The sequence below is a fragment of the Caretta caretta genome, chromosome 6 (genome assembly GCF_965140235.1).
Source record: "Caretta caretta isolate rCarCar2 chromosome 6, rCarCar1.hap1, whole genome shotgun sequence".
Classification (NCBI taxonomy): domain Eukaryota; kingdom Metazoa; phylum Chordata; order Testudines; family Cheloniidae; genus Caretta; species Caretta caretta.
In genome coordinates this window covers 101,224,891-101,239,317 of record NC_134211.1, presented here as the reverse complement: position 1 = coordinate 101,239,317, position 14,427 = coordinate 101,224,891, and the positions used below count along the sequence as shown (strand labels likewise).

Below are 14,427 nucleotides of genomic sequence, written 5' to 3'. Positions count from 1 at the left end.
CTAAACGATCACAGCAGTCCCTTCTGGCCTTAAAATTTTGAAAACATTTGTTTTAATCCTAAAATAGGCTGAAACGTTGATATTTCTATATTTTTTGCTGAATGGAAATTCTGAAAATTTTCACTGCAGAAATTTCAAAATGTTTCATTTTAACGTTTTTCATTTTTGATAGAATCAAAACATTTGACATTTCTGATATCTAAATGTTTCATCTGGTTTTGCTGAAATGACCCGAAAGCTTCTTTCAAGTCAAATCAACATTAAATTCATTTCCCTAGCTCAGTGAGCTGGATCCACATTGCATTGTGGGAGATGTAGTCTTCCAGGGAACCCAGCCTACAACTCCCATAAGGCCAAGTGCTAGGGAAATGCAGTTTAAATGTTTTATTAACTGATCTGAAGTGAAACATTTTGGTCAGTTCAGTAAACAAAATATTCTAAATCTGGTTAAATTGACTCCAAAAAATGTCATTTCATTTTTTTCTATGGAAAATCAAAATATTGGCATAATATTTTATTTTTGTTTTCAGTTGAAAAATCCTTCTGATGGAAAATTCTCAAACCACTCTCCTGCCTAGTACTCTAGCAGCCCTTTCTTCCAAAATGCTCTTTAAAATAATTTTATTAAAATATGGTAGCATTTTATTAAAAATATGCTTTGCGTATTTTAGCTTTTTTGCTTTCTTCTAAAGTTTTTAATTAAACTATTAAAATAAACAATATTAAGCACTGCTTAAAAATTAAATTTTGAAAGATTTTGGTGTGTTTGGGAGAGTCCTATGCTTTTCTTCTGTATTAAAGATTATGGGCCAAATTCAGCACAGGTGTAACTCCAATGAACTTATGGCCATTTATACCAGGGCTAAATTTAGCACTTGGTTTTTCATTTAACTTCTTTCAGAAGTTAGAAACCAACATTGGCGTCTCCTAGTGAAGTATTCAGGAGACCAGTTATGGCCTCATTTCCGAGTAAATCCACTTAGAGATGCCACTTTCTGAGAGCAATCTGCTCTGCATGTTTTGGAGCAGCAGAACCTATGTCCTCTGCACCTTCAAAATGTAAAAAACACTCTAATTTGTCCTAGTATGCTAATGAGATTTGGAAATACCCAGTCTTTTGATTTCCACATCAGCTGTTCTGAAGTGGAATTGGAAGTAGGCAAGAGTATTCTGTTCCCTTTGCCCCCATGCTGTCCTGCTGCTGAGTCTTCTCTGATAAGGAGGGAAATGAAGATGACCCTCTGGATTTTAGGAGCAACCTATGGAGAAAGCATGCAGTTTGCAGTGGCGCTCCTCATGGTCTGCTCCCCAGTTCTTGTCAATTTAAGGTTGATGCACACCACAATCAAGAAATCACACACTTAGAGGAAGATTGTTGGCCCCCAATGGCCCCAATTTAATCCCTTGCCTTACTTGATCTGCAAGCAAGATAGGTTTGTCCCTCACTAGTTGCTCTTACTTTTGCCAACTTTGCATGCAAAACTGCAAAAGAGTTTCAAGGAACCAGCTGAAAATGCTTTCTGTACATGTTTCTGCTCAACAGGGCCTTCAATATGTATTTTCTTTAATGAAACAAATTTTGTTCTTAAAACAAAAATTCCATCAATGCTGCTATTGTTTTGTTTTCACAGGGGTCTGAGCTTTTTCATTTCAGGGTAGCAACTATTCCTGGAGTCTCCTTTTGTAATCTACTTGATGAATTTCAGGTACAGTAAATAGCCCATAATTTTAACAGATGTCACTTTAAAAAAAATGATCACAGCATTTCAAATGAAAGACAAGAGCTATCACAAAAGGTGTACTTGCTAAACTTGGATTTACACATTTTGTAGAACAGGGATACTGCCCCCACATTCTGCCATTCACACAATGGTCTTCCTCAGATGTGTCCCAGAGTCCAAAATTTCCACAGCATTTCGTGGAAGTTGCTGGGCCTTGCAGCTCTCCAAAGGAGGTATATAGGAATTGTACGATGGCAGCTGAGGGATGACCAGATTCCAAGTGACTGAGCAAATTAACAGGAAGTAGATATTGGCAAAAAAGTGAGTTTTAGCTTCCTGATATAGCTGGCCATTCCACTTTTGGTGGTCCTAAGCCAGAGGAAGAAAGCAGATATTGAATGGGAACACTGTCCCATCCATACTAAGTCACTACTTCTCTGCAACAGGTCTGAGACTCCTGCCACTCTGTCCTGGCTTCCTGATCAGTATGGTGCCTGGCCTATCCATTCCCAGAATTCACACTTCAAAAGGGATTACAAAAGACATGGAAAGTTAATGAATGCAAATTAAAACAATCTCCAGTCCCCTTCCTGTAACCTTTGGGTGGGCTAGAGTTCACTTCATTGCCATTCTCCAATGCCTAAAAACCCCAACTCCCATAGAAAAGTAGCTACAGACCCAGAGTTCAGTCTCTAAGGATTTTCAGCAAGGATTGCAAAGGGTGAATCTCCCCACATTCAAGTCCCAAAAGGAACTAAAGAAATGAATTTAATTAAATAACTTTATAAAATCTTATGATAAAGAAACAAATAATCTCACTTTTACAGCATAACATGGCTATTTTATAATCCGCAGACATTATCTTCACAGTTATACATAAACATAAATAAAGAAAACAAATTAAGATTGGAACAGTTCAGTCCCCAAAAGGTTAGGTTTAGTTCATCTAAGTCTCCGTTCGTCTTTAATCACCAAATCTACACGTCCCTCCACTTCCTTCTAGGAATCTTCAGTTGGAATCTATGCAGACTTTTCTTCTGCTGAAAGCACTGTTAGCTAGTCAGCTAACTGATTAACCAATCACTCAGTTAAGTGTATAGATTTAAAGAAAACCCTGTTAAAAGAAAATACAAAACTGAGAATAGCAAAATATAAATGACACTTTCCCCATTACTACATTTAAAGAAAAGTTGGTGAATCAGACTAGTTGAGACAATTTAACTAGAACAGTTTGGCTAAAATCAAAACAACATTCAAAGCATACAACTAAAATAGAAGTTATTTTTCCCTCCAAATTTCCTATAATTAATTTGCTATAATTAACATTGCCCATGCTTCCCTGTTAGAGGGTTAACAATATCACTAACCTGCTACAACAGCCTGCTTTCTACTCCTGGGCTCCGCTTCTCTTAACTCACACAGGGGACATGTCCCTTTGTAAAGCAGCTGCCCTGACTGCTTGCCCTCATGGAGTCTGACCCCAGCAACAGGGAACCTGTTGGAGCATACCCAAAACTTCCACACCCAAATCCAGAAGCTTCTGGATGTGGAGTGCTAAATCTGCCTAGCAACAATGACCCAGACACAACTCACTCCTACCTCCCGCAATGGGTCTTTTAAAGAGATATCTCCCTATTAGACACAGGGGTTACATTCCCACTTGCAGATGCCCACATCTGCAGAGAGCCCTCCAAGTGGAATTCTATTGCTGAGGCAGCTGATATCAAGGCACTTTAAGAAAAGGTCAATATCATTATCCCCATCTTACAGAGGGGCAACATTAGCACCTAGAGGCCCAAATCAGGATCAAGGCTCCATTATGCTGAGTGATATACAAATCTATTCAATAGATACATAATCCCTGCTCCACAGTCAAAGAAGACAAGTGATATATTAAGGGAGGGGAGAGAGGGTGTATATAAGAGACTTGATGAAATAATACACAGGAATATTTGGTATAGAAGGGTACAGCTTACTCAGGAAGGACAGGCAGGGGAAAAAGGAAGAAGGTGTTACCTTGTATATCAAAGATATATACACTCAGACTGAGTTTGAGATGGAAATAGGAGATGGACTTGTTGAAAGTCCCTGGGTAAAAGAGGATAAAAAAAACAAGGGTGATGTCATGGTAGGGGGTCCACTATAGACTACTTATTCAAGAAAAAGAGGTGGATGAGACTTTTTTTAAACAATTAACAAAATCATTCAAAGCACAGGACTTGGTGGTGATGGAGGATTTCAATTTCACAGACATCTGTTTGGGAAAATAATACAGCAGGGCACAGATTATCCAACAAGTTCTTGGAATACACTGGAGACAATTTTTCATTTCAGAAGGTGGAGAAAGCAACTAGGGGAGAGGCTGTTATAGATTTGATTTTGACAAATAGGGAGGAACTGGCTGAGAATTTGAAAGTGGAAGGCAGCTTGGGTGAAAGTGATCATGAATTGGTACAGTTCATGATTCTAAGGAATGGTAGGAGGGAAAACACCACAATAAAGGTAGACTTTAGCAAACTCAGAGAGTTGGTAGATAAGATCCTGTGGGAAGCAAGTCTAAGGAGAAAAACAGTTTGAGAGAGTTGGTGCTTTTTCAAGGAGACATTATTAAGGGCACAAGAGTAAACTATCCTGCTGTGCAGCAAAGATAGGAAGTATGGAAAGAGACCATCCTGGCTCTCCTAGCAGATCTTTAATTGTTTGAAACTAAAAAAGAGTCCTACAAAAAGTGGAAACTAGGTCAAATTACAAAGGATGAATATGAACACACAACATAAGCAAAATTTTAAAAGGCCAAGGCACCAAATGAGATTAAACTAGCTAGAGAAGTATAGGGCAACAAGTTTCAGAGTAACAGCCGTGTTAGTCTGTATTTGCAAAAAGAAAACGAGTACTTGTGGCACCTTAGAGACTAACCAATTTATTTGAGCATAAGCTTTCGTGAGCTACAGCTCACTTCATCGGATGCATACTGTGGAAACTGCAGAAGACATTATATACACAGAGACCAATATATATATATATAATGTCTTCTGCAGTTTCCACAGTATGCATCCGATGAAGTGAGCTGTAGCTCACGAAAGCTTATGCTCAAATAAATTGGTTAGTCTCTAAGGTGCCACAAGTACTCCTTTTTTTTTTATAGGGCAACAAGAAAACATTCTGCAAATATATTAGAAGCAAGAGGAAGACCAAGGACAGGGTAGGCCTGTTATTCAATGAGTAAGGACAGACAATAACAGAAAATGTGGAAATAGCAGAAGTGCTAAATGACTTCTTTGTTTCAGTTTTCACCCAAAAAGATAGTAACAATTGGATATCTAACATAGTGAACATCAGTGAAAATGAGGTAGGATCTGAGGCTAAACTAGGGAAAGAACAAGTTAAAAATTACTTAGCCCTGGTCTACACTCGGGGGGGGGGGGCTGGGGGGGGGATTGATCTAAGTTACGCAACTTCAGCTACGTGAATAACGGAGCTGAAGTCAACGTACTTAGATCAACTTACCATGGTGTCTCCACCGCGGTGAGTCGACCGCTGCCGCTCCCCCATCAACTTTGCCTGCACCTCTCACGGTGCTGGAGTACAGGAGTCAACGGGAGAGCACTCGGGTCGATTTATCACGTCTAGACTAGACACGATAAATCGATCCCTGCTGGATCGATCGCTACCCGCCGATCCAGTGGGTAGTGAAGACATACCCCAAGACAAGCTAGATGTCTTAAACCAGGGCCTGATGAAATACATCTTAGCATGCTCAAAGAGCTAACTGAGGAGATATCTGAGCCATTAGCAATTACCTTTGAAAACTCATGTAAGATGAGAGAGATTCCAGAGGACTGAAAGAAGGCAAATATAGTGCCAGGCTATTAAAGGGGGAATAAGGACAACCCAGAGAATTACAGACCAGTCAGCTTAACTTCAGTACCTGGAAAGATAATGGAGCAAATAATCGAGCAATCAATTTGAAAACACCTAGAAAATAATGAGGTGATAAGGAACAGTCAGAATGGATTTGTCAAGAACAAATCATGTCAAACCAACCCAATAGCTTTCTTTGACAGAGTAACAAGCCTTGTGAATGGGGGGAAAGCAGTAGATGTGGTATATCTTGATTTTAGTAAGGCTTTTGATACTGTCTCGCATGACCTTCTCATAAACAAACTAGGAAAATGCAATCTAGATGGAGCTACTATAAAGTGGGTGCATAACTAGTAGGACAACCATTCCCAGAGAGTAGTTATCAGTAGTTCACAGTCAAGCTGGAAGCCCATGTCAAGTGGGGTCCCACTGGGTCCAGTTCTGTTCAATATCTTCATCAATGATTTAGATAATGGCATTGAGAGTACACTTGTAAAGTTTGTGGATGACACCAAGCTGGGAGGGGTTGCAAGTGCTTTGGAGGATAGGATTAAAATTCAAAATGGTCTGGAGAAACTGGAGAAATGGTCTGAAGTAAATAGGATGAAAGTCAATAAGGACAAATGCAAAGTACTCCATTTAGGAAGGAAGAATCAGTTGCACACACACAAAATGGGAAATGACTAGCTAGGAAAGGAATCTGGGGTTATAGTGGATCACAAGCTAAAGATGAGTCAACAGTGCAACACTGTTGTAAAAAAAAGCAAACTTCATTCTGGGATGTATTAGCAGGAATGTTGTAAACAAGACACAAGAAGTAATTCTTCTGCTCTTCTCCATGCTGATAAGGCCTTAACTGGAGTATTGTGTCCAGTTCTGGGTGCCACATTTCAGGAAAGATGTGGACAAATTGGAGAAAGTCCAGAGGAGAGAGAAAAATGATTAAAGATCTAGAAAATATGACCTATGCAGAAAGATTGACAAAAATTGGTTTGTTTAGTCTGGAAAAGGGAAGACTGAGGGGGACATGATAAACTTTTATGTACTTGAAAACTGTTAGAAGGAAGGTGAAAAATTGTTCTAGTTAATCTCTGAGGATAGAACAAGAAGTAATAGGCTTAAATTGCAGCAAGGGCGGTTTAGGTTAGACATTATGAAAATCTTCCTAACTGTCAGGGTAGTTAAGCAGTGGAACAAATTGCCAAGGGAGGTTGTGGAACCTCCATCACTGGAGGTTTTTAAGAACAGGTTAGACAAACACCCATCAGGAATTGTTTAGTTATTACTTAGTCCTGGCTTGAGGGTAGGGCACTGGACTAGATGACCTCTTGAGGTCTCTTCCAGTCCTACATTTCTATGATTCTGCAACTTCTACATAATTGTTTTTATTTACAAAAGTACATTCCCCCACATCCCCACTCCATCGTCTGACTGTGCTTCCCCGAGCTTTGAACCTAGCTGTTCTATGCTGGAATATTTGTTGTAGGTGTTGTGACAGGGATGGGTCTAGGAGAGAGATTTGTAAGAAGGGATGAGGAGTGGCTTTATGAATCAGCTCAGGAAGAGCATTCCCTGTTTAAAGAACAAAATGGAAGAAGGTGTATAGAAATCTGTCTGACAAGCTGAATGAGACATTGAAGCTGGCATCACTGGAAGAGGCAGAGAGTAATGCAGTCAGAGACCAGAGCAGATAGGTAGGGAGAGGGAGATCCATAACTGGTCTTGAAAGGAAGAACAAGAAACTTGAACTTGATTCAGTGGCTACGTGAGCATAGGTTCCGGAACTAGGAGTGCTGGGGGTGCTGCTGCACCCCCTGGTTTGAAGTGCTTTCCATCATATACAGGGTTTACAGTTTGGTTCAATGGCTCTCAGCACCCGCACTATACAAATTGTTCCAGCACCCCTGTAAGTGAGGGCCCCATGGTAGGAAGGATCCAAAGAAGGGATGATGATGTGGTCAAAGCAGTGGCCAAGGAAGATGGACATTAGCAGTTGCTTTTTGTACAGACTGGGGAGAGGTGGGGGCTGATTTGAGTATGAGGGAGGCCAGAGAAAAAGAGATTGCAGTAATGAACATGGAAGATGCTGAGAGCATTAGCGCAGAAAGAAATATTCAGATTTTGGAAATGTGATGGAGGCAGAAGTGGCAGGGTTTGGACATAGCTTTGATGTGCGGGTTAAGAGAAAGGAAAGAATCAAAGATGACCAGGTTGGTGAGCAATGAGGAGGCTGGTGGTGGTGGTGACAGTCAAGAAGAAAGGGCAAAGCAGAGAGGGTTTCAGATCATGAGTACAATCTGTTGCTATGTTCCTAACGCAGTTCAGTTCATGGCACTGCTTGATTAAGAACTAAGTTTTTAGGGCAATTTTGCAGGTCTTCCAATGCAGATGGTTAGAGAAATGAAGCAATTTCAGGGATGGAATACCCAGAAAGATGGTTTTATTTACTAACCATAAATTTGTGCTTGGATATTATGGTCATGAGTGTGTTAGAAATACTTACGTGGGCAGATTAGATAGCAACAGCTTTTATATCTTTAAGAATTAAAGTTCAGATTTGATAGGCATCAATGACGTGTTGGAAAAATAGGTATGTTTTTTACAGTAAGATAGATAACACATTGTAAAGTCCTAGTAGAGTCATGTCAAAATGTAATTTTACCTCTGTGTAGCTGGTCAAGATGAACCATAAGCTAAGCAGAATTTCTAAGAGGAAGCTGATGATGAAAGAAGAGATAATATAATATTTAGCCAAGGAAACCATTTTTATGAGAGATGAGTGTAAAGAAATATACTTGTTTAAGAGAGACTTTCACAACTTCAAAGATCTTAACACACATTAACTAACTAGTAAAAGGATGAAAGCATGGAGTTTTATGTAAAAGGATTGCTGTGGTTTTTTTTTAAAGTGTGGACTCTTATTTCACTGAAGCAATTGCTAGAATATATTTACAGCCATAGCCATGGCAAATTACATTCAATAAAGCCGTGCTTTTCAAACTTTTTTTTCTGGCGACCTAGTTGAAGAAAATTGTTGATGCCCATGACCCAGTGGAGCTGGGGCAGAGGGGTTTGGGGTGTGGGAGGTGCTCAGGGCTGGGGCAGAGGGTTGGGGTGTGGGAGGGGGTCAGGTATCTGGGCTGGAGGTGCAGGCTCTGGGGTGGGGCCAGGGATGAGGGGTTTGGGGTGAAGGAAGGGGATCCAGGTTTGGGGGGGCTCAGGACTGGAGATTGGGGGGTGGGCTTACCTCGGATGGCTCCCGATCAGCAGTGCAGCAGGGGTGCTAAGGCAGGCTTCCTGCCTGTCCTAGTACTGCGGACTGCACTGCACCCTGGAAGCAGCCGGCAGCAGGTCCGGCTCCTAGGCGGAGGACCACAAGCGGCTCCAAGCAGCTCTTGCCTGCAGGCACTGCCTTCACCCAGCTCCCATTGACCGGGAATCAGCCAGTGGGAGTGCGGAGTTGGTGCTTGGGGTGGGGGCAACACGTGGAGCCCCGTGCACACCACCCCCGCCTAGGAGCCAGATCTGCTGCTGACCGCTTCCAGGGCATAGCGCGGTGTCAGAACACATAGAAACTAGCCTGCCTTAGCTGGGCAGCACCGCTGACAGGACTTTTAACGGCCAGGTTAGCGGTGCTGACCAGAGCCGCCCCAACCCAGTGCCTTACATTCCATGACCCAGTACTGGGTCGTGACCCACAGTTTGAAAACCACTGCATTAAAGGACTTAATGGTCCTTATAATAATATCTAAAATCAGTGTTCTCTGTAGGAGAAAAGTATTTCCTTTTATATTGTACAAAAGACTGTCCTGAGCATAACAAATGCAAAATAATGCTTCACGAAAGATTATAGTCTAGAGTATACTAACCAAACTCATCCCTGGTATAACTTCTTTTGTGGGGTCATGTCAGGAATGAATCAGACCCAGGATATGTTACATCAAAGTAAGAAGGCATGTGCATAATCTGAAGTTAGACCACTTTTATATAGTCCAAAATATTATATCTGAACTCTGTAGTTTGTCTAATTTAATCCCCAACATTGGTCCCATTGAAGCAATGGCAAAACTTCTGCTGATTTCAATGGAGCAGAACTGGGTCCCATGATTGTCAGCTCCCGGGGAACAGAATCTCCCTTTTCTTTCTCTTTGTTGAGGACACTAACACTATTAACAAATAATAAATAGGAAGTGTTAAAACTTTGTGTTAGTATTTTAATTGTTAGACTAAGACAATGTAAGGATATGTTAAATGTTTTCTGTTGCAGATTTATGTTGATGATGCTCCTCTGGCCTTCCCAGGACGATATCTTGTTAGCACAGTAACAGCTGTATTAGTAGGAGGCATCATCTTTGTTGCATTTATAATGCAAATGTATGAAATAAACATATGGAACAAAGTGAAAAGTAAACTGAGGAAAAAGAACAAAGTATCGGGATCTGAAACCTCAGCAACTGTTACTTCTACTTCTTCCTAGTTTGGACAACCACACTTCTAAATGAAATACAAGGTGACACCCAAGAGCAAGTTATTCCATCCCCCTTTATTAAACCTATCTCTTACCTACATTTCCCAAAGACGTACGTTGAAAGTAATTTCCTATTTAATATTGTTATGTTATATATCTTCCTTCATTGATATTTTTGCATCTGTAATTTTTCCATCAGACTTTGATTTCTTTGTAAATGTATGTATTGAAATCTACAGGAAAATATATTCATTTACAAATTATTTTATTAGGAAACTGTTTTCAGATGTTGTAAAGAACTTTGTTTGTTTGTAATAAGGAACTACTTAACATAAGTAAGAGTGCCAATACAGTAAAAGTGTGTAACAACACTAACACTTTGTTAAGAAGAGAGCTGGTAAGCCTTGGCTAGGCAGCGTTGCAAGCGTTGTTCCATTTATTCGCCTCAGCGAGATAAAAATAAAAAGAGACCAGTACACTACAATATTGACCTCCCGTGGTTCGGCAAATTCTCTGGTTTGGCACCAGTCAGGTCCCGAGGGTACCGGACTAGAGAGGTTCAACCTGTATAAATTACTCAAACTTGTTGTATTTGACTATTAAAGGGCAGACACAAGAACAGACTTGGATAATTAGTGTTCTTCCATCCAGTGGCTGGATGTGTTTGCTGTGTGCAAGCCCTGCATGTTGCTGCAGCTTGCAGCACAATCCTCTCTGCGCTATCCAAGTCTCAAGGTTTTGTTAGTCTTTATTGTTATGAGCACTAAACACACTCTCAACTCTTAAAGCTGAAAAAATAAAACCTGTAGTGAGAGACTAACTACCAGTAGTGGGTGAATAAAGGTTCCGTCAAGATTCATAGTTAAAATTCATTCTTCTTGAGAATCCTCACAAGTTTCTGGCATTTTGTTACTTTTACCTATTCAATAAAGTCTATTAGGTGGTTCACCTATTTCTCCTCAGGGAGTTGACCACTTTCACTTTAAATCTTGAGCCTTGGAGCTTGAATATACTTTAGAGTGCAATATAAAATTTAGGTGTTTGAGTTTTAAAGTAGATTTATGGAGCCCAGTAGAAAAGATAGATCCAACAACATAATTTTAAAAATAGGGAGAGAGAAAGAAGGCTGGGATTAGAACTCGGGAATTTTTTACAAAACATTTTTCATAGGAAAATCCAATTTGTCAAAACCAAAAACTTTTTGTGGAAACACATTGATTTCAACAAAACATTTGTCTAGGATAGAATTTCAAGCGAGAGAGGCATGCACACACCCCACCTCCATAATATCCAATTGTTCAGTGATTAGGACACTCAGCTGGGTTGTGGGAGATCTAGGTTTGAGTCCCTGCTCTGGCTAATTCAGAGCAGAGACTTGGACTGGGATCTCCTACACATCTGTTGAATATCCTGATCACTGGGTTATAGAGACAATGTTCTCCCTTGCATGAATGCTCTCTGCCCCTCCCCCCTTAATATTATTAATACAAAGTGGAACAACTCCAGTTGGAGAGAGACAGGCTATAGCCCAGTCATTAGGGCACTCTCTTGGGATGTCTATTGGATATTCTGAGGCCTGGGCTACACTACGAGTTTGTCGAATTTAGCAGCATTAAATCCGAATTAACCCTGCACCTGTCCACACAATGAAGCCATATTTTCGACATAAAGGGCTCTTAAAACTGATCTCTGTACTCCTCCCCAACGACGGGATTAGCGCTGAAATAGACATCGCTGTTTCGAATTAGGGTTAGCGTGGACGCAATTCGAAGGTATTGGCCTTCAGGAGCTATCCCACAGTGCACCATTGTGACCACTCTGGACAGTACTCTGAACTCGGATGCACTAGCCAGCTGTTCAGGAAAAGCCCCGGGAACTTTTGCATCTCATTTCCTGTTTGGCCAGGCGAGCTCATCAGCACAGGTGACCATGCAGTCCCAGAATCGAAAAAGTGCTCCAGCATGGACCGAACGGGAGGTACTGAATCTGATCACTGTATGGGGAGAGGAATCCGTGCTATCAGAACTACGTTCCAAAAGACAAAATGCCAAAACATTTCAAAAAATCTCAGAGGCCATGAGGGACAGAGGCTACATCAGGGACGCCACACAGTGCCGCCTGAAACTTAAGGAGCTCAGAAAACCAAAGAATCAAACGGACGCTTTGGGACAGAGCCCCAGACATGCTGCTTCTACGCTGAACTGCATGCAATTCTAGGAGGGGCCGCCCCCACTACCCCACCCCTGTCCATGGACTCCGAGGATGGGATACTCTCCACCATGGCTGAGGATTTTGCAGATGGGGAAGATGAGGAGGAGGAGAACAAGCTTGGGGAGAGCACACAGCACACTGTTTTCCCCGACAGCCAGGATCTTTTTATCACCCTGACTGAAATACTCTCCCAACCCAATGAAGCCGGAGAAGGGACCTCTGGTGAGTGTACCTTTTTAAATATAATACATGTTATAAAAGCAAGCGTTTTTTAATGATTAAGTAGCCCTGAGGACATGGGATGCATTCGTGGCCAGTACTGCTACTGGAAAAATCTGTTAACGTGTCTGGGGATGGAGCAGAAATCTTCCAGGGACATCTCCATGAAGCTCTCCTGGAGGTACTCTGAAAGCCTTTGCAGAAGGTTTCTGGGGAAAGCAGCCTTATTCCGTCCTCCATGGTAGGACACTTTACCACGCCATGCTAGTAGCAAGTAATCTGGTATCATTGCATGACAAAGTGTGGCAGCGTATGGACCCAATGTTTGCTGGCATTCAAGCAACATCCGTTCTTTATCTCTCTGTGTTATCCTCAGGAGAGTGATATCGTTCATGGTAACCTGGTTGAAATAGGGAAATTTGATTAAGGGGTCATTCAGAGGTGCCCATTCCTACTGGGCTGTTTGCCTGTGGCTGAAAAGAAATCCTCCCCGTAGTTAGCCACGCGGTGGGATGGGGGGCCATTGGTGCTGAGCTGTTCACGTTTGACTAGCAGGGATCTTCCCTGATACCAGCCAGGCGGTGGGGGGAGGGGAAAAGCAATCATCCCAGAGAATTGAATGGGGGAAGGGGGTTAGTTTGGTTTCTGCTGCTGCACGTTAACAGAAAAACTGCAGCACTAAATGGCCAACTCAACAGGCTTTGTTTGGTATGGGAAAGGAGGGGGCTGCTGTTATGAAGGTTGCAGAAGCCAAAAGACTATGGCTTACCACGGCCGCCCGTAAGCCGAATTCTGTTGCCCAGCCCTGCATGTGGGATCTCTAACAGCAAAGCCGCAGGCACTCAATATAAGATGCAAAATGTGACCTTGAACCAAACTCTCATGTGCTATGTAATGTGAATAGTGTAGTTCACCGTGAAAGAGTATAGCCATTGTTCTGTAAAATGTATCTTTTTAAATACTTCACTCCCTTTTTTATCTCCAGCTGCTGCAAATGTTTCAAGCCTCCCTTCTCCATCCCAGAGGCTATATTAGATAAGGCGGCGAAAAAAACACAAGTGCGATGACATGTTCTCTGAGCTCACGCAGTCGTCCGGCACTGACAGAGCTGTGTGGAGGGACACAATAGCAGAATACAGGACAGTGGCCGATGAATGTGAGGAGAGGTGGTGGCAGGAAGATCAGAGGAGGCATGAGGAAACGCTGGGGCTACTGTGGGATCAAACGGACATGCTCCGGCGTCTGGTGGAGGTTCATGAACAGCAGCAGGATCACAAACTGCTGCTGCAGCCCCTGCTTAACTGCCCTCCCTCCTCCCCAAGTTCCATAGCCTCCCCACCCAGATGCCCAAGAATGCGGGGTGGGAGGCTCCGGGCACCCAACCACTCCACCCCAGTGGACAGCCCAAGCAACAGAAGGCTGGCATTCAACAAGTTTTAAAGTGGCCTTTTCCTTCTCTCCTACCACACCCCATCCAGGCTACCTTGTGAGTTATCTCCCTATTTTTATAATCAATTAATAAAGAATACATGTTTTTTAAACTATAGTGACTTTATTTCCTTTGCAAGCAAGCTGTGATCGAAGGGGGGAGGGCGGGTGGCTTACAGGGAATTTAGAAGCAACCAAAGGGGCGGGTTTTCATCAAGGAGAAACAAACAGAAGTGTCACACAGTATCCTGGCCAGTCATGAAACTGATTTTCAAAGCTTCTCTGATACACACCACTTCCTGCTATGCTCTTCTAACCGCCCTGGTGTCTGGCTGCTCGTATTCAGCGGTCAGGCGATTTGCATCAAACTCTCACCCCACCATAAACGTCTCCTCCTTATTCTCACAGAGATTGTGGAGCACACAGCAAGCAGCAATAACAATGGGAATATTGGTTTCACTGAGGTCTAACTGAGTCAGTAAACTGCACCAGCAACCCTTTAAACATCCAAATGCACAT

The 14,427-nt window shown here is 42.1% G+C and overlaps 1 protein-coding gene across 1 annotated transcript in view; it reads left to right on the top strand.

Annotated features, from left to right (window-relative positions):
* Nucleotides 1-10,143, top strand: part of CATSPERB (catsper channel auxiliary subunit beta) — a 102,935-nt gene extending 92,792 nt beyond the window's left edge. Inside the window, exons 25-26 of the mRNA XM_048852691.1 lie at nucleotides 1,632-1,706; nucleotides 9,850-10,143. Of these exons, the coding sequence (XP_048708648.1) occupies nucleotides 1,632-1,706; nucleotides 9,850-10,059 (285 nt within the window). The 3' untranslated portion in view covers nucleotides 10,060-10,143. The remainder of the gene's footprint in view (nucleotides 1-1,631; nucleotides 1,707-9,849) is intronic.
* Nucleotides 10,144-14,427: the final 4,284 nt, after the last annotated feature.